Below are 27113 nucleotides of genomic sequence, written 5' to 3'. Positions count from 1 at the left end.
TCGTCCAACACCCTAATGACGCCTGGAAACACATCACCGCAGACATGTTGCCGTATCTAAGAGACTACGTCTCTGAGGAATTTGACCTGTCAGCCGGCTCGGAGGGTATGGACATCGATGAGCAAAGGGACTAGCGAAGGACACGATGTAGCGGAATCGGTTGAGAGAGGGTGAAGTAAAAAGATCGGTGGTATGTGCAGTTTCAAGGTTTCGGATGAAAGAGGATAACTAGATACTACATTGCATGTTGTATATAGCTCTTCGCTACGAATATACTCCACATCATCAAAACTATTCAGAAAAGCCAAGAAGCCTTCCCAGATATGCATCGTCGTAAAATACTCCAAAACAGAATCTCCAGTTAGGGCGCGAGGGGACAAGGCTTGGGGAAATTTGGACTGATTAATGTTACGGTAGATACGTCTTCAGTACTAACTACCTAGCAGTGACAGTAATTTTGGTTGAGATCGGTCCCACCGGCCTAGGCCGACTTCGGACTTCTAAGAGCGTGACTCATCCACCAGCTTAGCACCACATCCGACATTGAAGCACTCCATACCTAGGTTATTTCACGTGGCTGGGATCCTACTGGAGGAGTCAGCATCTACATCGTAGCGCAGACTAAGTAAGAACTTGGACTTCTTAATTCCCCAGATACGTTGTATCCACCAACCGCGTGGTCTGATCGCTCAATTGCGAGTCGCCAACCTATCACATATGGTTCAGAAAGAAAATCCCATCCCTTGTGTCTGGCCACCTCAACTCTGCATAATTTGAGAAATATGTGATGGGGAGCTTCAGAAACATTGGGCGAGTGATGACATTGTAATGGGTGTGTTTCAGGAACTACCCTTGAGTTCTTAAGAGGATTGATCTCAAGAACAAACAATGATAGGAAGCAGAAATTCGTGTGGCCAAGAGAGTCAGACTTGTACTTATCCTGACCTTCTCGAGGAGGCAGTGCAGGCACTCCAGAGTCGATGCCATCCGCTTGGCGATCGGCTAAATACCCCTCGGTCCCCTCTCCGCTGACAAGCCTCCCGAGTACACGTGCAGATGCCCGTGGACGGTGTTGAAGGCCTCTTTCCGGGGTCAATTAGACCGAAGCGAGTTGGGAGAATAGCAATTCTAGTGGACTCGGGCCGTGAACAACAAGAGTCCTGCACGTTGTACGGAGTAGTACCTTTGGAAGCCTGGGACTACGATAGCATACTCCGTTCGACAACAGGAACAGTCCCCGCAGTCAGGGTAATTTCTCAAATTAAACGCGGTAAATTTACCCTCATGCCCCTCTATGAAATCACAAAAAACCCCCTCACAGCTGGTTCTTCTTATTACCATTCATCTTTCTCATTCCTTTCTTCTCTGTATTATCTACAGCACTCAATTCATCCTGGGTGACTTGTCATTACATCTACTCTTGTACTAGCTAGCCTGCTTGTAAACGCACGATTACCCCGCCATGGCAACCCCGCAGGAGCTTGTCCCCCAAACGGAATCCATCGCTGAGGTTTATGCCACTGACGACGTCTCTGCCACAACTGCCGCTCCTGAGCACTTGAAGCGCTTCAATGGCTTGGTGTCTCAGTTTCACAAGGTATACAACCATCGTCCTGATTTTGTTGCCCGCAGTCCCGGTCGCGTGAATATCATCGGTGAGCACATCGACTACAACCTTTACGACGTCCTGCCGACCGCCGTGAGTGTCGACGTGATCATCGCCGTCAAGGTCGTTCCCTCCACTGGCTCAGAATCAACTGTGAAAATCTCCAATGTCTTGCCGGAGAAGTTCCCAACGCGAGAGTTTACCGTGCCCCAAGACTCGGACGTGGAAATCGATCCTACGAAGCATGAGTGGGTGAATTATTTCAAGGCTGGGCTGTTGGGCGCCCTGAAGTTCTTGCGCAAAAATAGCTCTTTCGCACCTGCCAGCATGGAGGTACTGGTTGACGGTAACGTACCCCCTGGTGGAGGTATATCTAGCAGCGCTGCCTTTGTATGCTCGAGCGCCCTCGCCGTCATGAAGGCCAACAACCACGACGTCTCCAAGCAGGACTTGCTTGACCTAGCTGTCGTTTCTGAGCGTGCTGTTGGGGTATACTCTGGGGGGTAAGCCCCTCCAATCCATTCACTATGATATTTATTGTGCTAAGTCATCCCATTCAATAGCATGGACCAGGCCGCATCCATCTTCTCCCGCCGCGGGTACCTCTTGTACACGCAATTCTTCCCCAACTTTGAAGTCCAACATGTCCCTATTCCAAAGGCTTCTGAAGAGATTACCTTCTTGATGGCCCAGAGCTTTGTCACGTCTAATAAAGCCGAGACCGCTCCCCGCCACTATAACCTGCGCGTTGCTGAATGCACCCTCGCCTCTGTCGTCCTAGCCCAAGCATTCGGTCTTAAACTTCCCAAGGACAACAGCTCGCTCGGCTACAGCCTCCGCACCTTCCATAACGAACTCATGCGCAAGGAAGGCCGCCTTGCCGATCCCCTCGAGTATCAGATTGACTCCGTCATCCAGGCCACCCTGGATACCCTCACCCAGGAACATGGCTACTCGCGGGAAGATATTGCCAAGCTTCTCGGTATCTCAGTCTCGGACCTCGAAGCGACATACCTCTCCTCTTTCCCTGTACAAGCTGAGCGCTTCTTCCTGCGCCAGCGTGCCCTGCACTGCGCCAAGGAGGCGCGGAGGGTGCTAGACTTCAAGGCCTGCCTTGCGAAAGCATCCACACTGGATGATAAGCGCATTCACTATCTCGGACAGCTGCTTAACGAGTCCCAAGATTCTTGCCGTGACGTTTACGAGTGCTCCGCGCCTCAGGTTGACGAGATCTGCGCCATTGCACGCAAGGCAGGAACGCTGGGAAGTCGACTGACTGGAGCTGGATGGGGAGGGTGCACAGTTCACATGCTCCCGCAGTCGAGAGTTGGAGCCGTGACGAAGGCTCTGAAAGAGGACTACTATCTCAAGTATTTCCCCGATATTAGCGAGGAGAAGTTGGCTGAAGCGATGGTTATTTCCAAGCCTTCGAATGGGTCTTTCTTGTAAGTTGCTGTGACTGACCTGACATGGACGGGCAGGGCTGATACATGAACAGGATTACTGGAGCGGCTATTTCTCAAGTTGAGGTCTAAAAATGACCAGAGACGACGGGAAACCTAATAACTAGAAACATCTGCCCACGTTGTCATGTAGTCTGGAATGATATGTTATGATATAACACAACACAGCCCCTCCCTCATCTTGACTGATATTGATTTGTGCAGTCGCATGCGAAGTTTTGTTCAAAGGACCGAGTCATACACGTAATATCCCTGCACGGATATGGGACCTCAGAGCTAGCCGAGTCCCTCAACGCAGTGAGCCTAGTCAAAACTTTGGCTCAACTCGGGCGGCGCGAGCCCGCATTTTAGTGCGATATCGGTGCCGAACTTTCGCGGGAGTGCTTTGCCTGGCATCACGCAGATATCATTGCGGGCCGGGAAAGCTGATTGCGATGTCCAACTTTTTGACTTCAAGATTCGCCAAAGGCGCCAACGAGTGTGGTCTACGACCTCTTCTTCGCAGCTGCCTTACCGAAGAAATCGCTCATTTTCTTCATGCCGGTGGTGTTGACCTTCTTCAACTCTCTGACACCCCTCGACTCTCCAGCCTTCTTCTTTTTCTCTTCCTCCTCCTTTCGGCGTTTCTTCTCGGCGCGTGCCTCAGCAACATCATCATTCTCTGCGTTGCGCTTGCGGCTGAAGTCGCCAAAGGATCGGGAGGCGAGTGCTTCTGCGCGCAACTCTGCAAGGTGCTTGAGATGGTCGTATAATGGTTTGAAGTCAACCGGGGTCTCCGGGCCAGATAAGATGGTATCAAGCTTAATACTGAGTTCTGGAGAGACGTATGTGGACTTCAGGAAAGAAAGAGCGGTGGAAAGTCTCTGAAGGCGGATTATAAATTCAGGGCAGGCCTGTTGGTCACGGAGATCTTCCCCAGCTGGCGTTGGCGCTGAGTCGCTTACCGGTGTTGAAACAGACGTTGAGCTGGCGGTGGTAATGGTGGTAGTTGTAGATTGGGTGTCCTTGGCTTCTTTTGACTCCTCATTTTCATCCTCTTCTGGCGATGGTAGGGATGCACTCGTGGTTATGTCTGTTCGAGTGACGGACATCAGGGGTGCAGCTAAAGCCTGCTTAACGTACCGCTCCTCCAAGCTGGTAGGAAGTCCCTGGGAAATCATCCGCTCTGCCTTCGCAAGCAATTGTCGCAAGAGCTTCGCATCGCTAACCCGAAACAGCTTTTCATCGCCTGCTTCCACCGAGTCGCATACGCCATCTACCCTGCACAACAGCGTCTCCCTAAAAGCTTCATGGCACAGGATATACCGTAAATGTTTGGGTAAATCATCGTGAGAATCGATGATGTCGTCCAATGGCTGGAATAGTCTCTTGCCCTTATTTGAAGATGGAGAAGAACGAAGCAGGGGTATCACGAAGAAGACGATGTCAATCGGGGTCGCGATGGCGAGTTCAGCTGCTTTGGAGATAGTTCCCTGTGCCTTCTTGCCGTCGCTTTGACTCGAAGTGTATAGGATACTCCGCGGGGATTGTGCTGCCGACGAAACAACCGTGAACTCGTAGAGCCCTAGTTTTGGGCAAAAGAAGTATCTAGTCAAGTCACCCGTTCGTGGGTTGGGTAGGGTAACAAATCTGGCGTCTGGACTGGCAGAAGAGGGCAGAATAAAGGCTTTGCTAGGTTTCGCAGTGGCTTTGGAAGGTTGCGGTTGCGGTTGTTCGCCGGAGACTGATTGCTCCGGAGGAGGAGCGGATCGCGTTCGCATTTTGAGGAATATAACAGACTGAAGCACTTAAAAGAGTTTCAATCTTACGTTCTTCCGTGGGCGTATAGTCCAAAACAAGGGACGTTGGGTGAACAAGGGATGGAACTCGGATAGCCCTGGACGCGTCGCATCGGCCCTTCATTTTCGTCGTGATCGTGACACGCGCGTCTGCGGCAAGAATCTCCGCCAAGCATCTGTCACCACGAATCGATACACCAACCCAACTTCCCAGACACAACAGGAGCATCGATGAATTCTGACGAAAACAAAGACCTTGTGCATCTAGTAATATACATTGGCTAGTCCCATCCATTACGGGACAAGGGGCAACAAGTCGCCCTTGCCTGTTCGTTTACGCGACGTGCCACACCGTCCTTTCCCCGCACCCTCACATCCTGGATATGGTGAAGACGCCGTCAAGAAGCCGGATAAATACGAGGACGAGAATTGTGGTGCGACTCGACCTGTGGTGAAGACGCTTTGCATTCATTCCTTTATATGTCTGTGGAGAAGGGATTGTCAAGACCAGCAGTGAGTGTGTGTTTTGAATCGCGCAAAAGGCGCAATTAACTCGGCTAACCAAGACAATCAATATAGTGGTTGAGACCTCGTGGCCACCAAAATCTCCGCGGGAAGCCCTGCTCAGCTCACCCAGCGGCCGGCGAAGATATGAAGAGATGCAACGTCGGGCGAATCTGGTATCGCCCTTGAAACATTCGGCTACTGCTCCGGACTTCAGAACCAAGGCAGCACAGCTGTTATGTGACGGGCTGGACGAAGGCGGAGATGCCGAGGAGGACGATGATGAAGAGACATTGCAACTGAAGCTCGCTGCTATTGAGGCACGACTGAAGCTGAAGCAGCTCCAGAAGAACCGCGGAAAGGCAGGAACGCCAAATCCAGACAGGCATGAGGGCGTCAATGCGTTGTGTCGGCCAGCGTCAGCGGTGAGCTTTTCGTCGCGTATTCAGGATCATCCTCCACGCAATCAGGCTTCGGGCGAAACATCCGATGATATACAAGTTCCTTTGTCACCTACGCGGCGCCTTGGCCCACCAATGGAGCCTACATCTCCTGGGAGGTATAGGCTTGGTATAGACAAGGGCCTCAAAGGAAGCGACGTATCACTGAGACGTCCACCGAGCTCAAAGGGGCCGAGTGCACGGCCCACCAGTAGACTCGGAAGCCGGGATGGCACAGCATCTCACTTCGGAAACCTAGCAACACAATCACAGTCGTTTGATGAGACGCGCTCCAAAAGTTTCAGCGAGCGCATGGCCGAGGGTCGTGCTGTTGAAAAGTCCCGGCGGGAGAGAGAGGTACGGGTAGAGAGGATACACGCAAACCGAAGTTCCGCATTCCAATACGACAAGACTGAGATGGATGCGTACAAGGCAGCGGCCGCAGAGAGGAGACCCGGCTCTCCTTCCAAGCTGCAGACCAGGAGTGGGCGAGCCGATAGCTTCAGTCGGGACGACATCTTGAGGTCAGCTAACAACCTCAAGCCTTCGTTGAAGAGAAGCCAAACGACTCCAAGTATGCGGAGGACTGAAGGGGGCGACTCCAAGACCTTCCTTCACAGACGCAGTCAGAAGTCGGAAACGGAATCATTCTCTTCCCAGCCCCCAAGCTCTCGACAAACCAGTTTTACCGATGAACCTACCGAGAGCGACGGATCATTGGAAAAGGCGCCTGATTCGTCGAAGTTTGAACCTTTCTCTTCTCTTCACCTCTCAAATCGTATTTTACCTCATTCTTTCTTGAGTCGAAATCTCGAGGATAAAAAAGCCCTGCGAATACCAGATCTTCTTCGAATGATCAAAGGCCCGCCCTTTGAACTCCCAGACAGCATTGATGGAGACTACGTTGTGTTCGGCATTGTGGCCTCAAAGTCAGATCCCAAGCAAGTCAAAGAGTCAAAGAATGTCACTACGAAAGAGGCCGATCCCTTCGATGACGGTCTGAATAATAGGAGTCAATACATGGTCATTACTCTTACGGACTTGAAATGGACTATTGACCTGTTTCTATTCGACACTGCTTTCCCCCGGTATTACAGGCTTTCTGAAGGAATTGTGGTTGCCATTTTGAACCCTATAATACTGCCGCCTCCCAAACACAAGCTGGATACGAATCAATTCAGTCTCTCGATTTCTTCTTCCGACGATAAGATTCTTGAAATCGGTTCTGCCCGAGACATCGGCTTCTGCAAAGCTGTGAGAAAGGACGGTAAGACTTGCCAGTCATGGGTAGACAGCCGTAAGACCGAGTTCTGCGACTTCCACGTTGACATTCAATTGCGTCGCACTCAAGCGGGTCGCATGGGCGTGAACAACGGAACCGGCATGTTTGGTCCTGGAGGTCGTTCAGGGTCGCGTACCGGCTTTTATGGTGGAGAGAAAAGATCCTTCCACAAAAAGGGAGAGGGATTACGAAGAGCCGATGGCGGCCAGTATGATCGTGAAACCCAATCACTGTACTATGTGGCACCCAGTGCCAAGTCCAAGAACCTCGGTGGCCTCTCTTTCCAGCATCTACACCCCGGGCAATCCGCAGCCAGCCTGATCGACGCAGACGATGACGATCCGTTCATTGCTGCTGGAATGATCGGTCGAGGTACACAGAGCAAAGAAGAACGATTCCGTCGCCGCATCGTTGAGCAACAACGTGAACGGGAGATCGCCAATATCTTGACATCCTCGCGCGGCGGGGGAATTGCCGCAGATTATCTTAGGGCTCAAAACAACGAAAACATCCCCACTGCTAAGAAGGCTCCAGCCCGGTCAGGAGCGCAACATAGGAGGGCAAATTCTAGCGATCCGAAGCTCGCCACGTCGTCTGACATCAACGAGCCGCTTACGATGAGCTTCAAGCGAGCAGAAGCCGTGAGACTCAGTCCTAAGAAACGCGCACATGATGGAGACAGGCCACACGGAAGCGGCGTCAAAAAAACACGCTTTATCACGTCCAAAGGCATCAAAGAGGCTGGAAGAGATAGTCTTGGGGGCAATCCCGACGCCTGTAACGACTTCGACGACGATGACGAGCTTGAGATCGTCTAAGTCACCAACATCCATAGATTCGAATCCCCGAAAACAACTCGGCCGTGGTTTCCCACGAAAGTCTCTATAGTCCGCCAATGAGATACCCCTTCTATCGCAACACCTCTTTTCTCCATACAAAAACAAATAGAGCCGTTGAATGCATCGGTCCACTCCATGCAACAAGACCACCTCCCGTCCACTCTTTATGCAATCCACGGAGGACGGAGAGAAACTCTACCTCACTCATTATATAAGTCTCAGTAACATGGATTAAGGGAGGGAAATGAGGAGGAAATTTTCGAATATGCTGTCACGAATGTCAACGACCTAAACCTCGACCTTCTCGGCTACTTCTATTGCCGGTTTTTTTTTTCCCTTCAAGTCGAGACTTTGCATTGGTGTTTGTTGGAGTATCATGATTGCTTGGGGTTTACTAAGTTGATATTGAAACTGGCGTCCGCTCTCGTTCTGATCTCGCTCTTTTCTCGTGACACTTCTAGCTGGCTATGAAGTCCCTACAGAAAGCATACATATAGTAATGGACGGTTGTTGTAAATATTTTATTTCCATTGATTGAATCGGGTCTAATTAATGACATGCCGTGGAAGGTACAATGAGACTTCCGGTAAACACCATGATTCCGTCGTAGTAATTCCCAGAGTATCCATCCATTCCCGAAACCCATATTCAATCTCGCTCAAATTTCAAACTGAGTAAAAGTAATGCTGCGTGAGGTTGCCGAATGCATTAAAGCCGTAAACTGAAGGAAGTATTGACATCCTCGAAAGATAAAAAAAAGAGAGAAAGAGAAGACTAGTAAACGTCCGAAACTCCGGCAATGGTATCACAAAAAGAAAGGGCAGATAAGCTTGCACAATAGCTCCTTCAAAGAACTTGAACAGAGATCCCATCACGACGAAGAGACAGTAGTCCTATTTCCACGGGTCCGTTTCGAGGCTGGGCCACCGGGGCTGCCAGCGGTTTCCGCGTCCCGCTTCTTAGCCTTGGAGCCGATGGCGGGAGGAGTCTGTTTCTTTCGCAGCCAGCCGTCGAAAGGACTGATGCGTTTCTTCTTGGCCTCCGATGCTGTGGGGGTTTGCCCATGTTCCAGGCCCTCCCGCTTAGCTCGTGACCGTAAGGAGCGTGCTGAACCACCAGGAGATGGAGGCGTTGCAACCGAAGTAGGGGGCGGGGTGACTGGTCGCTGTTGCGAGTGGATGTTCGCAGAATGTCGGACATCTGCTACCGTACCGGCCTCTTCCAGGATGTGATCCTCGATGTCGGTGGTCGCTTCTTCGTCCGCATCGTCGATTTGATTTTCATTGGTCGACCGATCATTTGCGCTGGCGAAAAGCACACGGGGCTTGATGGAAGAGCGAGTTAGTGGCCGAGTGTTCTCTAGGAGCGACGAATCCATCAAGTCTGGGCGAGAAGCTAGCAAGCCAAGGTCGTCATTATTGTCCTCCATATCACTTCCAACATCATCACTGAACTTGCGGAACATTTTCTTGCCTCGGCTGGGAATTTGTTAGTTGCTGCGAAATGCGGGCAGGAGAGGTATTACTTACAAGACATAGACCATGCCATCGTCGCGATTGAGAGCCTCGTCGACTTCCTTATCACGGCTTCTCGTCTTGCGCCTGCACGAGCGAGCACTTGTATTGGCAGATGGCTTGTTGTAGAATGGATTCGCTTCGCTCTCATCAACCTCAGGGATTCGATCGCGAGAGTCGGTGTATATTTGTATTGACTCGCCCTGAGAGGGGTCTTCGGTAAAACTATCCAGAGAGAAGCCTGTTTGCTTTCTCTTCTTCTTCTGGCCAGACAGGGGAGGAAAAAGCACTCTAGCGGTAGAATCAACATTATCGACAGGTTTTTTTCGTGGCGTTTTTGCTGGTGTGGGAAGCATCCCGTCTGTCATTGTAGATCTGAAGAGAGAAGACGTATTGGAGTGAGAAGATTTGGTAGCCTTGAATGGATCCTGAGTGTCCAGGGATTGTGTTGCAACACGGCCCCGGCCCGATACCTTCTTCCGGGGAGTACTGCTGTTGGGTGATCCAGGAGGTGAGAGGGTTTCTGATTCAGCGGTCCTGTGTTTGACGCTTCTCGAGGCGCCTCGTCCTTGAGAGATCGGGAATGAAGCTGGAGGGGTGGCGCGAGATTCAGCAGATGTTTGTTGGCTAGCCAGGCGGGCAGAATGACGCGTAGAGTACGGTTCGTATTGGTCATATCCAGTGCCATGTCGTGGGGTGGGAGGAATCCGCAGGAAAGACGGCGGCGGTGGTGTCCTCGCCATGGTGCAGACTCAAGCAAATTGCGCGAATTTGATTCACCGCTGTCGTCACCACGTATGAGATGGAACCGAGGTCAGGAAAGTTGGGAAAAAAAGCGGAATTTATCAAGTGTTCGTCCTCGACACGTCGGATAGAGATCAAGGGAGGCAGACGCGCGATTAGACCAAAGCCGACCGACGAGCTTAACCTAAGACTGTATCCAATGTGCTGCGAGGCGCGATCAAATATAGAAACGAAATACACCAACAGGCAGATGTACGGAGTATAGCGATGGGGACGTTGAAGGAACGATGGAAGAATGGAAGATGGAGAGAAGGGGAAGCAGAAACAAAGGGTGAGGAGTGTGAGGAGAAGTGGGTTGGTGAGGTTGGAATGCAAGTCTCCAGCCACACAATTAATCGTCGATTCCTCCGCCCAACGCTCGGCCTGGAATGCCCCACATCAGCAGATCAGTCGGTTCGCAGGAAATAATACTCCATACGGATGACTTCGTCTGAATTGACTAATACCGATACTACTTTGTTCTAACTTTCAAGCAACTTCCCCTCAATTTCTTCTTGTTGTTTATTACTTGGCCCTCGCGACAACGGCCAAACAGTCCCTTTACAGCGCCGCCGAGGAAATGGACCGCCTACAGCTCTCCGACGAAGACACTGAAGCCCTCTGGGATTCACCTTCGAAACACAAAACGAAGAGATTGAATCAGATTTACATAAAGCAAGAGAGCTCGTCTCCTGTTCCCAGAGCCGACCATGAAGATGAAACTCTTTTCGACCAGCAGGAGGCCCGGGAGGCTGCGCTAAGGAGCGAACTGCAAAGCGTGCGCAACATTAACCAGGTTATTGAGAGTCTACTCGGTAGTCTCGATCGGGCAAAGGGAAATATGGAGGTAAGTGATTGCCCGACAAATCGGGTTACCATTGAGGGATCACGCCTAATTGACGCTACACATTAGACTGTTTCACGGACCATAAACTCGGCCTCGACCCTACTCAACACCTGGACGCGTATTCTATCGCAAACGGAACATAACCAGCGCGTCATATTGAATCCCAATTGGCAAGGTGCTTCTCAGGATGCTGCAGACGTAGAAAACGAGGAATATCTCAGGCAAGAGGCTGCGGAGAGGCGAGAAAGAGAACTCCAGCAGCAAAGAGAAGCCGCTGCGCGCAAGGCCGAGGAGGACGAGAGGAGGAGGGCTCAATCAGCAGGTACCAGAGGTACGCGAGGGCTCACCAGGGGAAGAACCCGAGTTGGTATTGGACGGACACCCAGTGTTTCCTACACAGGGACCACTTCAAGTGGAACGAGGACGACATCTACCGTCACAGGAAGCAAGTCGTCGACCACAACCACACGGAGACCAGTCAGTGGCATTGCGCGGGGCCCAGGAGTGACGCGTGGTCGAGGGAGGACATAGACTCACTCCTCTCTTCAAAAATGAAAAAATATGACAGTTATGTACAGTAAAGCGTCGCATGGTTTATCAAATTTCGACCGCAGAAGTAGATACCTGCCTCAGGCGCCAAGCCATCACCGCCCAGATGCCTATAGTAGTGAGCAGGCAACGGAGCGACACGTTCTCGCGATAAGCCCCCGTCGCCTCCAAAATGAACTTCGCTCCCTATCAGGATGAGTCGCCCGAGGTAGAGCGCGCGTTCTCGCCGTCTTTCGAGGCGAACCGCACCAAATCCCCGCCCGTCCGATCTCCTCACGGCTCTTCCCCAGTTCCAGGCTTCACTCCCGCCGACGGTCTTCCATCGCCGAACCAGTTCGCCGGCAATGGCCATATTAGCACAAGCGGACACGGTAATACTGGATATGGCAGAGGAGATTCGGAGGGTGGAAGATGGAATCTGGGGGCCTTTGAGACGAGTCTGCCTATTCGGATGGATGTTGAAGCTATGCTGGCATATCTACTTCTTCCCCCGGCTGGCGGAGTCTTTCTCCTCTTGTTAGAGCATAAGAGTGACTATGTTCGGTTCGTCAATCGTATTCCTAATTGAATCTGCTTATGGATCGCTAACCTTGCGCCGGGATGCAGGTTCCATGCGTGGCAGTCCAGCATGCTCTTCTCCGCCATGTTCGTAAGTCAAGCTCAGGCCATTGCTCTCCATGCCATCGTTCTCATGTGCCGCTAGGTACTTCACCTTATCTTCGTGTGGTCCAGCTTCTTCTCCTGGCTATTCTTCATCTGCGACATCGTAATGATCGGTTTTCTCAGCCAGCGGGCTTATCGTGATGGTAAGCAACGAAGGAGGAGACCAGGCGCTCGAAGCCACAGCTCACACGCTTTCTTAGTTGATACTCTCGAACACTTCGAGGTCCCATTCTTCGGTCGGCTCGCAAACTCATTTGTCGACAACGAGTAATAACAACGATTCCCAAACATTGTCATATCTTATTTTCAGCTCAATAGCCTTTGTACAGTGCTGGCTAGCGCATTGTTTCTCTGGAAGTTGAGTCATCCATCTGTTTCATCTGTGCAGGGGTTTTCCAAAGCCTCTTTGTTCTCGCCGAGACTTCAGGCACCCTCTAATGGATTAATGTCCTTTGTGTTCATTGCATATACCCTAACTATAATATTGGACATGTCCTTTGAGGCCCATGGCCTTTATCTACCAATAACATTAGTTCTCCAGGATGATAATCACTCATTGATTGCTTGTGTTCTATAGAACTCACCCCTCTGTGAAACCAGGATCAAAGCTTGGTTTGTGCTTTCCCTCTAGGAGTGGCTAATAAATTCTGGACGCATTCTGGCGACAGCAAGACAGTGAAGGCAAAAGAAACAGATCACAATGGTTTTAAATCAGAACCAAGTCCCTACTCAATTGCTACAGGCCACAAACACGAAACCATTTCCATTCCAGGCTTCATCTAGCCGTTTCTCACTCAGGAAAAGAGGTCAGTTTTATCCTGCAGAAGACGTTTGCCTTCTCTCACCTCACCCTACTTTCGACAGTCTGACTCACTAGGTCTCTATCACAGCCGGCTCAAGGAGAGAGAAACGAAAATGTGTCACGTCCAGCGCGTGGTTAACAGCTGCGGCCACACCAACGACCACATCATCATGGCCTGCCGCTTCGCGAAGAGTGCCTCGCCTTCACCAGAGTCCGCCCCCCAAGCTCAGAGTAGCTTGGTGGACCAGAGCAGAGAAACACACAATTCGTCCACTACTACCGGAGGCCAAAGCCAAGGTCCAGCAAATATGATTCAGACGATTGGCTTCGATGCGCGCACCGAGCCCTACTGCATCCATGCGAGGATTAAAGACCTGAGCACATCGAAGGGATTTAAGTGTATGGTTAATGGATGTGGACGCGCGGACTGAAAAACCTTGCGGGCCACTTTGTAACTACCTAGGTATGCTGAAGCGTTGTGGTCGGCCTAGTTAATGGGATTGGCCTGGAGCTAATACCCTGCCGAATCACTTAGTGTTGGTGGTTTAGAAGCTGTGAATTCTGCACATCATGACTCGTCTTTCTCTGTCTCCACGGTTAGCCTACAATAGCAGATGGAATCAATAATTGTCATTCTGAAAGCATTGTTGTAAATTCACACAAAGCAAAAAGCGGGTCAAAACCATGGACGGTCGAAAGACAAGGATGGAATTAAACTCGGGGACGACAGACAGGCTCATCATGAAAAGGAAACAATTTGCCAGAGAATATAGGAAAAGAAGGAAACAGAAGACATATGCATCAAGGTATCTACATCATGAACACGTAAAAAGAAAACATTCTCGTCGTAACTGGCCGTCCGTGTGCTAGATGTTCACGATCGAAAACGGAGATGGGTATAGTATAGTAGGGTTTAGATGATCTGGAGGTAGTTGCTTGGCACCAGGCCCGTTCTCAATCGAGTCGTGGTAACTTCGGCCTCCCACCAGCCATCATCTTGGAGCCGGATTACGGACAAGACATCGCCCTTGCTGAAACCGAGTTCTTCGGGAATGGCGGCAGTGTAGCTGTATAATGCGCGTGCTGTGACATCATTAACGGTGAGATCAAAGTTGTGAGGATGGGTTAGGGCTTACCGAAATGTAAGATAGGGCGACCATCTCGGCTGAATTGTCTTCCGGGGTCTGCGACAGCCATAGACCTGCTTCTAGACCGACTTCGCTGGCTTCCACCGTCGTAATAAGACATGGGTCTTCTACTCTCCCTCGGAGATCCGAATGCTTCACCACCACCATTGTACGCGTCAGAAGGTTGCGATAGCTGCAGCTCCATCCCACCAGCGCTTGAAGGTCGAGCCTGCTGACGAAATTGAGGTTGAGGTGACACGGCGCGCGGAATGGAGTTTTGAGCCGGCCGTTTGGTAAAATCTTTCGGTGATGCAGGGGGTGGAGCCGATGCTTGTGGTTGCCGAAATTGGGGTTGAGGAGAGACAGCCCGGGGTACAGATGCTTGTGGCTGACGGAACTGAGGCTGAGGGGAGACAGCCCGGGGTACAGATGCTTGTGGCTGACGGAACTGAGGCTGAGGGGAGACAGCGCGAGGTACTGATGTCTGCGACTGCCGGAATTGTGGTTGAGGGGAAACAGGTCGGGGTGCAGATGCCTGTGGCTGCCGGAATTGAGGCTGGGGAGAGACAGCGCGAGGTACAGAGCTCTGGGATGCTCGTTTCGAGAACTCGTTAGGAGACGGAGCCCTAGTTGCTGTGGTGGGAGAACCACGTTTCGCGAAATCGGTTGGAGACACGGCACGGGGAGGTGCAGCAGCACTCAATGAAGCTCGCTTCGTAAAGTCATGAGGGGAGTACGGCCCGTCGCTAGGTCGTTGGGGTGGCGTAGAGACAGTTGGAGATTGGCTATAGCGGCTATTCAAGCTGTTTGATTGATAGGTGCTTGGGTTCGGGCTCGCAGCGCGGCTGTATTGACTCATGCGAGACTCGCCACGAGTGCTCACTTGAGGACTTGCGCTCCTCCTTGGAGGAGCAGGCGACTGGGCGCGAGGGGCGTCTTGGGATGTCCTCTTAGTGCGAGTGGACAGCGAGGGTGGGTTGACCCTGCCTCGGAGCATGTTGTGCGTCTGGCCGGTGTATTTCTGTGTCGTCTTTTGCATCTGTGCAGAAGTGAAGGCTGGCTGGGGGGCGTCGAGGCGCTTCACGGATGGGTCGTTATATGCAGGAGGTGGTGTGGACACAGAACTTGGGTTGTTGTAAGTCGATGTGGGAGCCGAGGGAACTGGCGTAGCAATGCCATGATACCTGTCGGCAGAGACCCGAGTCGCCGAGTGTTTTCCAGCGCCTTTCAAGTCCGCCAGGGCTTGTGCGATTGGGTCGAGCTCTTCTTGTCCATCCTTTGCAGGTTGTGCTCCTTTTTTGACTTTGTCCTTATCTGGGGAAGCCACGTCAAACACGTTGTTTCCGACATTCAACTGGAAGTTAGCCCTCGGGTCAACCGGCTCAGGGCTCGCTGAGCGTTGCATTTCCTCCCCCACCTTGGGGATAACCATCTGCTGCGGCTGCTGGGGCCTCTGAGGGCTTGGTGCTTTTATTGAGCTGGTCTGCTTTGAAGGAGAATCCCATGTCCGCCGGGTGGGTAGTTGGGAAGACCCCGAGTTACGATCTTTATCGTGTCGGCTCTTGCGCCGAAATGGGCTGTTGCTGAAGAATTTCTTCTTTTGGACTTGCGTTTCGCCAACCATCCCAGGTAGTGGGACTGCATTCGTTGGCTTAGTCGGGGATTGCCTAGCGCTGGTGGGTTCATGGCTAGATATCGAAGTCGAGTTGGAGACCTCGCTCTGGGAATCACGGCTGGATGGCCGGTAGCCGCTAGCTGTTCCCGAGCTGCGTTCAGAAGGAGGACCGGTTCGGCAAAACATCGTCATACCATCCGTTGGATACTCGTTGTGAGGCACGGTCGCAATCTCACCATGCTGATTGGGATCGTAGTTTGGTGGAAGCTGAGAATTCCCCCTGCGCGTATCTAACGGAGACGGGGGTTGCTGTATTGGCGACTGATTTGCATGCTGAAGTGGATGTTGCGCTGATGTTTGCAACGATGGTAGAGCTGGTTTCTGTGGAGTAACTGTAGCTTCCTGGCTTGACGGTGTTGGAGGCCCGTTTTGAGCCGAACTTGCTGGTGCGGGCTGGGTATCGTGGTGAGACTCGTAAGTCGATGGCTGTGGTGAAGAGCTGCGGAATGCAGGGTTTATAGTGCGCTGGAACTGAGCTACCGAATAACCTTCTTCTTCGGATATCTCTGAGCTTGTATCATTAATATCTCCCCGAGAGAAGTTGATAAACCTGGGCGCATCAGGGATCTCCTGCCCTGTTCCTCTCTCCTTGATGAAGTAAACAATGTCTTTCTCCACTTCACAGTTCTCCAGTGAGAGACGAATCCTCTCACAGGACTAGGCGAGATCAGTCAACCACTCAAACTCAGAAGTGTTTGCATGCTTACAGCATCATCGCTAACGCAGACTGTTGACGCGATATTGGCGTATGTCCAGAGACTGCTCTTGGTAAAGTCTATCCTCTCTTCTTCGAGGTCTTGAAATTTCTAGATAGCCAGTTAATGTTGCTTCTCCAATGGAATAGAAACGCCGAGGGGTAAACATACGTCGCAAGCAGATTTCCACTCCTTGTTCCAGCGACCAGTGGTTTCCGTCAGCACTTTGACAGCGGCATCATAGTCACTGCTACTAGACGCAAGTTGAATCTGGGTCTTCTCGAGCTTCGCCTTATTCTTACGCTCCTCTTGGCCCATGACCATGTGGCCCTGTGCAAGATAGCCCTTTATCCTCAGGCAGTCCTGTTCGTAGCGATCCCTAGTCTATCGGTACCATTAGTAAAGCTGGAATGCCCAATATAATCAGAATTCCGCTCACCTTATTCACTGTCTGGGTTTGTTGCATCTTCGTCTTGTGTATACGCTCGATGCCTGTTTGTATAATCTTTCTTCTCTCCTTGTTACCACCTGCAAAAGCAACCAATGGCTCCTCCAATTCTCTTTTTATTTGTCCGGCGATCGCGGCGTGGGCTTTCGCAATGGCCTCTGTCTCTCCTCTGACCGTATCAAAAGACCCTCGGAGTGACCCCATCTCACTCGACCCGAGAGGCTTGCGGCATAGCGTTAGCAACTTTCGTGCATACTCATCCTCGATAGCAGCGCGGACTGATTGTATATTAGAACCAAGGTCAATAACGTGCAACAGACGCGGCGGAACGAACTATTATAAAAGGTTTTCAGTTCATCGCAGGACACTTTAGCCGCGTGCATGCGCTCCAGCATAGGTCCAACACCTGCATCATCTTTGCCCCAGAAGTTGTTGGCGACTGTGGTGACGGTTGAGTTAGCTGGTCATCTCCCTGCAAGCAAGCCCTGGGTGCCTTACAGGATAACGCAACCGTAGGACCGTCGGCAACTGTGCCTGGCATTTCGTTTATAGCGTGTTAACTTTGATGAGCTTTGGCCAGCCTTTGCTCATTTGGTTATTGTGAGACAGGTTTGTTCCGCTCCCACGATTGTATAGAAAAGCAGGCGTTAACAACAGAAGCTGAGATGAACCGAAGCAAAAAGAGCAACCTCCAGCTGCAGAGAGGACAGACGGGAAAAAAGCAGAGTAGATTGTATTCTTAACAGAAAAGAGCAGAGCAGCGCGATGCAGCTGGTCCTTGTGGAGTTGATCGCTCTGTGGAGTGTGAACTGGGTCAAGGTGGTTAATTATTTACGGCCCGCGTCTCTCGGGGCAACCGCCCAGTCAGCAAGTCATGCACGCCTGGGGCGACTCATCAACCATACCATAGGACAACAAATCATGCCCATTTCAAGTGATCGCAGCTGTCTTGCTCCTCTGCATATCTAGCCTTGGCCATTATCTGTGTTGCTGGCGTATCCGCCTCATGCAGAGTTATCCATCTTCCGGGTTTCCGTCACAAGGCTCTTCTACGGCTGAATGGAGCGAGGTTATTAGGGAGGCTCGCTATCTACACTCCCTACGGGGAGATCACCGGTACTGCATGGGTATAATCTAAGGCGGAAATCAAGTTGATATCTGCCTCCATGTTCGAACTGGTGGATTTTCCTGGATAGCGATAATTATATATATCGCTATATGGGCTACGTATTCTAAGACAATACTCGAGGACGCCACAATTGCAACATCCACCGTTATAGACGTGTACATGCTCTACGGAAGCATCAAATGGCCTAATACTTCTGCTTTTATCGCGCGAAAGAAATACCTTCCGACAAGACCATCCCTCCCCGGGATGCAGTCCGGGATAACGTGACTCGAGTTATGCTGACTCATCACTGGCCTTAACTAACTAACTAAAGTAATTCACGGTCGGTCCGATCACCCAAAACACCATTACAAAATGCTATTTTTCAAGCTTGAATATCTCAACCACTTAGAATCTAATAGTTATAAAACCAAGTAATTAAGTTATAAACCTCTATTAGGCCTGTTTAAGCCCCATTTCAAGTCCTAAGAGCCTTAAATACTCTAGATATATCAAGATATAATAAAATACAATAAAATACAGTGTAATTTATATTTCTGAAAGATTTACTAAGCTATAGGAGATATAACTTAGATATATACTACTTTATTATCTTCTATATATATATATACTAAATAGTATTATCTATAAGCTTAAGATGGTTGAGCTATTCAAGTTTGAAAAATAGCATTTTGTATGGTGTTTTGGGTGATCGGACTGACCGTGGTGATCGGACTGACCGTGGTGATCGGACCGACCGTGAATTACGTTAACTTAGTTAACTACATGACTAGCAGTTCGTTACTTCTCCAGCGCCGTCACGTGCATTTATGCAGACGAGCACCTGCAATAAGTCCATCTGCCGCGAGTTGTATAAGTACACAAATGAGGGAATGATTGATGGAGCATTGTAAAGCAAAGCCAAAACCATATGGTTTTAGTATTGAAAGATTTACGATACAGCCAGTACCAGTTTACAAAGCTATAATCTTCAGAAGGCCGCGAGCTGCGACACTTTAGGCCTACTAGTAGGAATCGTTCCTCAGGCTGCCAGACATCTCCACCGCCTGAGGCTCGCTTTCTCTGCCCGTCATTCAGACTTCCGAACTTCTCTCTGCCACAGACCAACACAACCTCCCATTGCCATCGCCATCTCCCCTCACGACTACAGCGTCGCTTCTACCCAAGAATCTCCTGACAGGCAATTCTTCTTGGGGCCATACTCTCGACTACTTTTATCGCACATAAAATTTCACTTTCCAACTCAGATCAAATGATCGCGTCTCCTAGATGACCTTCCCTCCCCCTCCCCCTTCCTCCCAATCGTCGATTGCTCCAGGCACCGATAAGTCTTCTTTGACCCGGCCTACACGGTCACAGCAGTCTCCCTGGGGCCCGCCCGTGTCGCAATCCAGTGTTCGTCGGGGGTTGACACCGCTTGCGACCAACCTTTCTTCGGCCTCCAACCCCTCTGTTTCTGCCCGCGGGCTACCTCAGTCAAGTAGCCCTGGCCCCGGGGCATCGACCTCGTCTCCCCTTACCTCATCATTCTCCGCCGTCCTGAGCTCCTCGAGGGGCTTTCCACTTGGTCGGAGCGCTCCTTCACCAGCGTCCACACCAGGGCCCTTTGCTTCCTACCAACCTGGCTCGCAGCAACACCAGCAGCCGTCCGGTCAATCTCTTTCCTCCCCTAAAGTCAGAGCTCATACCCCATCTTCAGGGTCACATCTGGCTTCCGCAGCGGGCTCCGTCGCGGGTGGTGGAGGTTCCGGGGGAGGTGGAGGCGGGACCGGTTCTTCCAGAGGCGCTACCTTCTCTCCGCTCTTGTCCGGCACAACCGTGAACTCGCCAACGGGATTTCCCTCCGACAAGCCGGGCTCTGCAGCGGCTCACGCAAGCCAGTCCTCGCTGGCAAAGATATCCATAGCTCAGGTTTTCCTTTTATTGGATTCCATTACAGAGAAAGAAGGCCGTGAGAAGTGGGAGACTAAAGCTGCTCAAATCCATAAAGTATGTTATTCTAACCCTATATGTATATCTGGCATGAGACTAACAATCTGCTAGCTTGTTGAGTCAAACGGCATGGAGGTCTTCTCCAAATATTTCCGACGCCTGCTCACGGGCAATGCCCCTCAGATTTTCCCTGGTCTCAATAAATCCGTGGAAAATGCAGGAAACTACCCACTTCTCGTTCAGGAGATGCAAAAGGTGTCTCAGGATATAGAGCAAGCGCAGAAAATAGCGGAGACTGTTGATGGTTCTGAGGGCGATATCTTTCGTGACTTCGACCTCTCCACTTTTTTGGATCATTTCAAGCTCGATCCGATAGTCAAAGTTGCGTTGGCTCTAACATTCAAGACTGCTAATAAGTCAGATTTACGTGCCAAAGGTAAGTCACTAAATTGGACAGTATAGCAGTCGGAGCCACTTGCTGACCGAGTTTGTATAGCCGATGCTATCCTTGCGAACTCGATAACCCCCTTCCTCCAAAGCCTAGCAAACCCGTCGGACATATCCAAAGAATTCAGCAATGGATTTATCGGTATCACGATCGAGCGCTTTATCCTTTACCCGCCTCGCAATTTCAGTGACGATGTGAAAGCCAAATTGGTGTACGCCGCGAACCTGCGTTACCAGAAACTGGCGATAGATATGCCTTTTGAGGTCGCATCCGCCTTGCAAATGTTCAATTTCGTCAACCCCAAGTATACGCTTGTCCGCCAACTTCACTCCAAGGGTCCAAGAGCAACCTCAAGCTCTGATACTGTGAATGAGACTGTTACTGCTGCCGGACTTGACTGTTGGAGCGAGGAACACATTGCCGCTGCGCTTCTCTTTTTGGTTCTCTCCCAGTATTGGCGGGATTTCTCACTGGAGACATATCTCGCCACTGTGCGATCACACTATGGCGAGAAGCAAATCAACTGGTCCCTCATCCTTCGAAATTTTGACCGCGAAGGTTTAAGGTTGGACCCTCGACAGTTTGCCAAGCTCTATGCTGTTCTTTTGACAGTGGCCGCAGAGGATTCAACCTTAGACGTGCAGAAACTCTGGGGCGGTGACTGGGAACACCGGGACACTCAAATGTCATTCCTAACAGCCTTCATCGCCTCGCGGACAGACGTTTCGCAGGTACCTAACCTCCGCGCGACGTTTTCCCCCGAGTTCTTCTCTGATGGCCCTGAAACCGTTCGTTCACAAGGCGAGCGGGCCGTAAAATCACCTCTTCGGTCCTTGGATGCCATGAAGGCGATATTCGATTTGGCTTTGTTTTCGCAGGCAGCATGGTCAGCTCATGAAAGCCAATTGGTCATTAAAGCGGTAGTCCAGTACGATTTACCTGTCTTCTTATGCTCAGCATTGGCTTTACCCCAGCCATGGACCAGCGTTCAACAGAGCTTCATTCTCCGAACCCTTGTTGTGTTTATCCTGAAACAGGAGGATGGATATCAGCTCGCTCTTCACGGCGCCTGGCGTCAGGATCAGCAGTGGGTAGCGGAGCAGTTGTTCACCATGTTCACCCAAGACCCCACCTCGACTGCGGCTATCTATGAACATGCGGTTGAATATCACTGGTTGGACTACCTTCTTGGATATACGAATGGTCTTGCCATGGATCTTGCTTGCTACGCTCATCGAAAAGGCCCATTTGATCTAGAGCAGTGGGTGCAGAATGCAGCTCAAAAAGGACCCATGGACATGGGTAGCCTTTTGTCCAAATTCCTCAGAATCAAGGCAGAAGACGAGCTCCATGTTCAAAGGAGGGAACAAAGTGCACCTCAGATGGTCAGCCTGTCAGTCAAAACAGTCTTTACACTCCTATCGGTCCTGGAAGAATACGTCGGAGACCGTGAAAACCTCACACCGGTCCAGCGCGTTTGTATCCAAACGTATCCTAGGTTGATTAACTACGGTGAAGGATTCGATGATATAATCGATGCAAATGGCGAAACTGGAAACTCCTTGCCTGAGCCAGTTGACAAGAAAATGCAGGAGCTCTTTGGCAAAATGTACCACGAGGAGCTGTCCTTGAGAGAGATCATCGAGCTTATGAGGCGGTACAAATCCTCCCGTGAGCCATCCGAGCAAGATCTATTTGCGTGCATGGTTCACGGGCTTATTGATGAGTATCACTGCTACCATGAATACCCATTGGAGGCTCTGACCAAGACCGCTGTAATGTTTGGTGGCATCATCAATTTCCGGCTCGTTGACGGCATCACTCTGAAAGTGGGCCTGGGCATGATTTTGGAAGCGGTTCGTGAGCATGACGTTCATGATCCTATGTACAAATTTGGAGTTGAAGCCATCGAGCAGCTGATCAATCGCCTTCCTGAGTGGGCTGGTTTTTGCCATCTCTTGTTGCAAATCCCCAGTTTACAGGGTACGCCCATCTTCCAAAAAGCAGAGGAGGTTCTGCGTGAGCAGGGAAGCCAAGTTCGCGATGATAGTGGCCGACAAGATAGTACCGCTGGTGGTTCTATCACGAACGGAAATGTCGATGAGTTCGCTGCCCCCGATAACTCGAATCGTAAATTCGTCTCCATCCACGTTGACCCTCCCCTCCGACCAGACCTCTATCAAGAACCGAATGAGGAAGTGCAGGATAAGATCCTGTTTGTGCTGAACAATGTCTCTGAACAAAACATCGATGAAAAATTGCGCGACCTAACCGATGTTCTTCAAGATCCACATCATCAATGGTTCGCTTCGTATCTGGTGGAAGAGCGTGCTAAACTGCAACCCAATTTTCAACAATTATATCTCGATCTCCTGGACCGCATCAACGACAGGATATTGTGGGCCGAGGTCTTGAGGGAGACGTACGCGAGCCTGTCCAAATTGCTCAATTCCGAAGGAACACTAGGCTCATCTACTGAGAGGAGTCATCTCAAGAATTTGGGCTCCTGGCTTGGGTCTTTGACCATCGCAAAGGACAAGCCTATCAAACACAAGAACATCTACTTCAAGGGACTCCTCTTAGAAGGATATGATAGTCAGCGCCTGGCAATCGTGATCCCATTTACCTGCAAAGTACTGGTGCAGGCCACAAGGTCTACCGTCTTCAAGCCGCCGAACCCATGGCTAATGGACATAATTGCGTTGCTTATGGAGCTCTACATGTATGCTGAGCTGAAACTGAACCTTAAGTTTGAGATTGAGGTTCTGTGCAAGGACCTTGACCTCGACCACAAGACAATCGAGCCTTCTGTTATTATTCGTGACCGTTCAGCAAACATTGAAGATGCATTGTCGACGGCGAATATCCCTGAAGGACTCGAGGCTTTTGAAGATATGTCCCTCGCCACAATAAGTCAGGGCATGCGTAACGAGAGACTTTCTCCCGCTGCTATTATGTCTACGCTTCCCAGCCTAGACAAGATTCTTGTTCTCCCGTCATCTGCAAGCAGCATGATTGATCCTAACATTTTGCGACAAATTGTGCACACCGCTGTGGAACGCGCCATTACCGAGATCATTACTCCTGTTGTTGAACGGTCTGTGACAATTGCCTCGATTTCTACTGTCCAGTTGGTCTCAAAGGACTATGCCATGGAGCCTGATGAGGAGCGATTCCGACATGCTGCTGGCACAGTTGTCAGGCAACTTGCTGGTAGTCTGGCACTAGTAACTTGCAAGGAGCCATTGAAAGTCAGCATGACCAATTATATCCGAATGATACAACAAGATTATTCTGAGCAGCCAATGCCGGAAGGCCTCATTTTGATGTGCGTCAACGATAACCTTGACGCCGCTTGCGGTATAGTTGAGAAGGCGGCGGAGGAAAAGTCACTCCCTGAGATCGAAAAGGTCATTGAACAACAGTTGGAAGCTCGCAGACGCCATCGGGCGGCTCGTCCAACAGAACCGTTCATTGATCCGTCTATGACTCGTTGGGGACTATTCATTCCTGAGCCCTATCGCCAAACTCCAGGTGGTCTGAACAAGGAGCAGTTGGCGATTTATGAGGAATTTGCGCGGCAGACTCGCGGGCCAACCGCAACCCATATCCAGAACGCCTCTACAGATTCTGGTCGACAACTTCCGGATGTTCTCCAGGAGCCGTACCCACCGATTCCGAACCTCTCAACCCCCGCAGAGCAGCCAGCAGTTCCTCACAGGACACCGCAGCCGCAGCAGGATTCTCGCTTGCAACAGTCCAGCTTGGTGGGAACTTCGACTCAGCTTAATGGTCTCGTTGAATCTCAGAACCCGCGTGACAGAGTGGAAAGCATCGTCTCCGACCTTCTGCAGGCGGCTCGAAATGCTCCCGAGGAGCATGTCAAAGATCTTGGTCGTGACAGTGCCGTCCTTCAAGAGTACAACCAAGCACTACGTGCCATTGTTACCTCGCCCAATGGTGAAGAAGTGGCCCGATTGACAGCACTCAAGGCATGCACCAGCCTCTACTCACAAACACAGAGCACCCTAGAGATTGAGGTTCTTGTGCATTTGTTGGCCAAGTTATGCGATATGTCGTCCATTGTTGCTCGCTATACCTGGGCTGTCTTATCGGAAGTGGATGATGACCACATGTTCAATGTTCCTGTCACCGTCGCTTTGATAGATGCCGGGCTTTTGGATATTCGCCGCATCGACATGATCTTGACAAGGCTTATCCTCCAGAAGAATGCTGCCGCTCTGGACGTCCTTGCCAACCTGATGGACCGCGTCCTCTTTAACGAGGAGCCATCTGCATTACGATCCGATTTCTCTGGCAGTCTTGAGGCCATGAGCCAATGGCTTGCCGTGGACTCGAGCCTTACCCCCGCCAACAACATAATCAGAAAACTGCGAGAATCCGGTATTCCTGAAATCGTCAACCAGCTCCTTAGTGACAAAGCTCGTACCAAACGTGATCAGATGGAGTATATATTCAGTGAATGGATTGGAATCTACAAGGCACCCGGGGCTGTGGAGCGCACGTATCACTCTTTCCTGAATGATTTACACCAGAGGCAGATTTTGAGCAGCCAAGAAGATTCGGCCCTCTTCTTCCGTCTCAGCATCGACATCTCTGTTGCGATGTTCGAACACGAGTCACAGAACCCCAGTGGCAGTTTGGACGAAGCATTCCTCTACATTGATGCTCTCGCCAAATTGGCCGTCTTGCTCGTCAAGTTCCAGGAGGAGGAGGGCGCTGGCACTGTGAAGACCAGTAAAGCCGCTTACTTGAACTCAATTCTATCTGTCCTGGTGCTTGTTTTGAACCATCATCAGGTGATGAGGGGAGAGGCTTTCAACCAGCGCGTGTTTTTCAGGCTGTTCTCAAGCATTCTCTGTGAATACTCGCTGTATGACCTACAGTCCGAAGAACAGCACCAGGAAATGATGTTCACACTGGCCAACAAGCTTCTGTCCCTACAGCCCAAATACTACCCTGCATTCGTCTATGGATGGGTTTCGCTGGTCTCCCACAGATTCTTCATGTCCGGCATGCTCACCATGTCGAATCGAGCAGGCTGGGCCCCTTACTGTGATATCATGCAAGTTCTGCTGTCTTACATTGGCGAGCAGTTGAAGCCGGGAAACATCTCTTACATTGCCAAGGAACTATACAAGGGCGTGCTTCGTATCTTGTTGATTCTTCATCACGATTTCCCTGAATTTGTTGCCGAAAATCATTTCCAATTCTGCAACGTCATCCCAGCACACTGTGCGCAGCTCCGCAATCTGGTGTTGAGCGCCTACCCGTCTTCGTTCCACAAACTCCCTGATCCATTCCGGGAAGGTCTCAAAGTCGAGCGCCTAGAAGAGATGCGGGAGGCACCTAGGATTGCAGGAGATACGGCTCTTCCGCTTCAGCGTGCAAACATCAAGCATCTTATTGATAATGCTGTCCAGGGCAACAATGTGTCGGACTCAACTATCCAGCAAATATGTGAAGCCATCTATTCTCCGGAAAGCCAGGAGACTGGCCTCCTCTACTCGCCGATAAATGTCAATGTTGTTCTATTGAACGCTATGGCACTCTATATAGGGCAAGGAGCGGTTTCTGCCAACGCGTCCAAAGGCAATACACGCGCGGCTTTTGAGACCTCTACTCACTCGGCATTGTTGGAGAAACTTGCGAAGAATTTGCGCCCAGAAGCACGTTACTACCTTTTAAGCGCAATGGCGAACCAACTGCGCTACCCTAACAGCCATACCTACTTCTTTAGCTTCGCGATCTTGCGCCTGTTCGGCACGGATTACTCTGAGCAGGATGAGTCCGATATCCGCCAGCAGATCATCCGCGTGCTTTTAGAGCGACTCATTGTTCACCGCCCCCATCCCTGGGGACTTATCATTACCCTCCAGGAGTTGCTTCAGAATGGAAGCTATGCCTTCTTCCATCTTCCCTTCATTCAGGCTGCGCCTGAGGTGAGTTCCCAAAACGTCTGTTGCAACAGATCATAGCAAATGCTAATTTGTCAACCCTTAAGATTGGCCGTCTATTCGATGCGCTCCTGCAACACATTCAACAACAAAGCCCCAGGGCAATCTCTTAAGCGAAAGCGATAGTTTGATTCGCGAGCTTTTTTTCTTAATTGAATACTTGATCACGACACAACCGACGTACTGCATTTGAAAGGATAACTTGGCCTTTTTTCTCTCAGGCGCCGTTCATGACCCAAAGTGCCAAAATATAGAGCCTGACAGTGGGGTATATGACATGAGACCTCGCTGCTCGCTCTGCTTTTTTTTTTTTTTTTTTTTAAGTTTGTTCTGTATTTACCATCATTTCTCGGCTGGGGTACTGGGAAGGTCACGCATACTGGAACATGCAGCATGTTCAAGGCTTATATCTCTGTTTCCGTGGTTTATTTTCTATCTTCCCTTCTTTTGGTGTCTTACCATTGCCACTGCCTTTTGTGGTGGCCTGTAACGATAAGCTATAAAGCATGGTCCTAATGATTTCTGAATTGCATTATAATGGGATTGGGGGCTTTTGTGAGTGGGAATTGACTTGACAATAGACCTAGCAAAGCCTGCGCAGATTATACGAT

General features: G+C 50.6%; 8 protein-coding genes across 8 annotated transcripts; 5 read left to right on the top strand and 3 right to left on the bottom strand.

The window, feature by feature from the left end:
* Positions 1 to 1312: 1312 nt before the first annotated feature.
* On the top strand, positions 1313 to 3267 carry BJX68DRAFT_225050 (galactokinase galE). Its single transcript, XM_071038338.1, has 3 exons — positions 1313 to 2109; positions 2170 to 3051; positions 3105 to 3267. The coding sequence occupies exons 1-3, from the start codon at positions 1463 to 1465 to the stop codon at positions 3139 to 3141; spliced, it is 1566 nt and encodes a 521-aa protein (XP_070905074.1). The 5' UTR covers positions 1313 to 1462; the 3' UTR covers positions 3142 to 3267.
* An 81-nt stretch (positions 3268 to 3348) lies between these two features.
* On the bottom strand, positions 3349 to 5005 carry BJX68DRAFT_83826 (uncharacterized protein). The gene has a single exon (XM_071049855.1). It carries the CDS (start codon positions 4827 to 4829, stop codon positions 3555 to 3557), a length of 1275 nt encoding a protein of 424 aa, XP_070905073.1. The 5' UTR covers positions 4830 to 5005; the 3' UTR covers positions 3349 to 3554.
* A 1-nt stretch (position 5006) lies between these two features.
* Positions 5007 to 8130, top strand: BJX68DRAFT_83851 (Mcm10/DnaG-type zinc finger protein). Its single transcript, XM_071049856.1, has 2 exons — positions 5007 to 5360; positions 5427 to 8130. Coding segments are annotated over exons 1-2 (2466 nt in total). The 5' UTR covers positions 5007 to 5359; the 3' UTR covers positions 7892 to 8130.
* Positions 8131 to 8419: 289 nt separating this feature from the next.
* On the bottom strand, positions 8420 to 10519 carry BJX68DRAFT_225048 (uncharacterized protein). The gene is made up of 2 exons (XM_071038337.1): positions 9442 to 10519; positions 8420 to 9390 (listed from the first exon to the last, which is right to left on the bottom strand). The coding sequence occupies exons 1-2, from the start codon at positions 10167 to 10169 to the stop codon at positions 8784 to 8786; spliced, it is 1335 nt and encodes a 444-aa protein (XP_070905071.1). The 5' UTR covers positions 10170 to 10519; the 3' UTR covers positions 8420 to 8783.
* A 270-nt stretch (positions 10520 to 10789) lies between these two features.
* Positions 10790 to 12539, top strand: BJX68DRAFT_261328 (DASH complex subunit Duo1-domain-containing protein; the record flags this gene model as incomplete). The annotated part of the gene is made up of 6 exons (XM_071044130.1): positions 10790 to 11056; positions 11123 to 11387; positions 11761 to 12148; positions 12212 to 12254; positions 12309 to 12411; positions 12469 to 12539. 6 exons carry the CDS (start codon positions 10790 to 10792, stop codon positions 12537 to 12539), a joined length of 1137 nt encoding a protein of 378 aa, XP_070905070.1.
* A 403-nt stretch (positions 12540 to 12942) lies between these two features.
* Positions 12943 to 13664, top strand: BJX68DRAFT_83809 (uncharacterized protein). Its single transcript, XM_071049854.1, has 3 exons — positions 12943 to 13074; positions 13133 to 13533; positions 13606 to 13664. Exon 2 carries the CDS (start codon positions 13184 to 13186, stop codon positions 13499 to 13501), a length of 318 nt encoding a protein of 105 aa, XP_070905069.1. The 5' UTR covers positions 12943 to 13074; positions 13133 to 13183; the 3' UTR covers positions 13502 to 13533; positions 13606 to 13664.
* Positions 13665 to 13983: 319 nt separating this feature from the next.
* On the bottom strand, positions 13984 to 17556 carry BJX68DRAFT_261327 (formin-binding protein HOF1; the record flags this gene model as incomplete). The annotated part of the gene is made up of 7 exons (XM_071044129.1): positions 13984 to 14153; positions 14207 to 16529; positions 16580 to 16678; positions 16739 to 16951; positions 17007 to 17293; positions 17350 to 17454; positions 17514 to 17556. 7 exons carry the CDS (start codon positions 17554 to 17556, stop codon positions 13984 to 13986), a joined length of 3240 nt encoding a protein of 1079 aa, XP_070905068.1.
* A 1686-nt stretch (positions 17557 to 19242) lies between these two features.
* Positions 19243 to 26823, top strand: BJX68DRAFT_225037 (CCR4-NOT core subunit CDC39). The gene is made up of 4 exons (XM_071038336.1): positions 19243 to 20133; positions 20188 to 20512; positions 20573 to 26487; positions 26550 to 26823. The coding sequence occupies exons 1-4, from the start codon at positions 19414 to 19416 to the stop codon at positions 26613 to 26615; spliced, it is 7026 nt and encodes a 2341-aa protein (XP_070905067.1). The 5' UTR covers positions 19243 to 19413; the 3' UTR covers positions 26616 to 26823.
* Positions 26824 to 27113: the final 290 nt, after the last annotated feature.

The sequence above is a fragment of the Aspergillus pseudodeflectus genome (genome assembly GCF_044049435.1).
Source record: "Aspergillus pseudodeflectus strain CBS 756.74 chromosome Unknown BJX68scaffold_2, whole genome shotgun sequence".
Classification (NCBI taxonomy): Eukaryota; Fungi; Ascomycota; class Eurotiomycetes; order Eurotiales; family Aspergillaceae; genus Aspergillus; species Aspergillus pseudodeflectus.
This window is presented reverse-complemented; position numbering and strand designations above follow the sequence as displayed.

Excerpts from the sequence above, each read along its gene's own strand:
- BJX68DRAFT_225050 (XM_071038338.1), top strand. The coding sequence starts at position 1,463 with ATGGCAACCCCGCAGGAGCTTGTCCCCCAAACGGAATCCATCGCTGAG. Across the intron at positions 2,110-2,169 it reads GTTGGGGTATACTCTGGGGG|CATGGACCAGGCCGCATCCA; the intron begins GTAAGCCCCTCC and ends CCCATTCAATAG. Across the intron at positions 3,052-3,104 it reads CCTTCGAATGGGTCTTTCTT|GATTACTGGAGCGGCTATTT; the intron begins GTAAGTTGCTGT and ends ATACATGAACAG.
- BJX68DRAFT_83809 (XM_071049854.1), top strand. The coding sequence starts at position 13,184 with ATGTGTCACGTCCAGCGCGTGGTTAACAGCTGCGGCCACACCAACGAC.
- BJX68DRAFT_225037 (XM_071038336.1), top strand. The coding sequence starts at position 19,414 with ATGACCTTCCCTCCCCCTCCCCCTTCCTCCCAATCGTCGATTGCTCCA. Across the intron at positions 20,134-20,187 it reads AAGCTGCTCAAATCCATAAA|CTTGTTGAGTCAAACGGCAT; the intron begins GTATGTTATTCT and ends ACAATCTGCTAG. Across the intron at positions 26,488-26,549 it reads TCATTCAGGCTGCGCCTGAG|ATTGGCCGTCTATTCGATGC; the intron begins GTGAGTTCCCAA and ends TCAACCCTTAAG.
- BJX68DRAFT_225048 (XM_071038337.1), bottom strand. The coding sequence starts at position 10,169 with ATGGCGAGGACACCACCGCCGCCGTCTTTCCTGCGGATTCCTCCCACC. Across the intron at positions 9,391-9,441 it reads GATGGCATGGTCTATGTCTT|CCGAGGCAAGAAAATGTTCC; the intron begins GTAAGTAATACC and ends ACAAATTCCCAG.
- BJX68DRAFT_83826 (XM_071049855.1), bottom strand. The coding sequence starts at position 4,829 with ATGCGAACGCGATCCGCTCCTCCTCCGGAGCAATCAGTCTCCGGCGAA.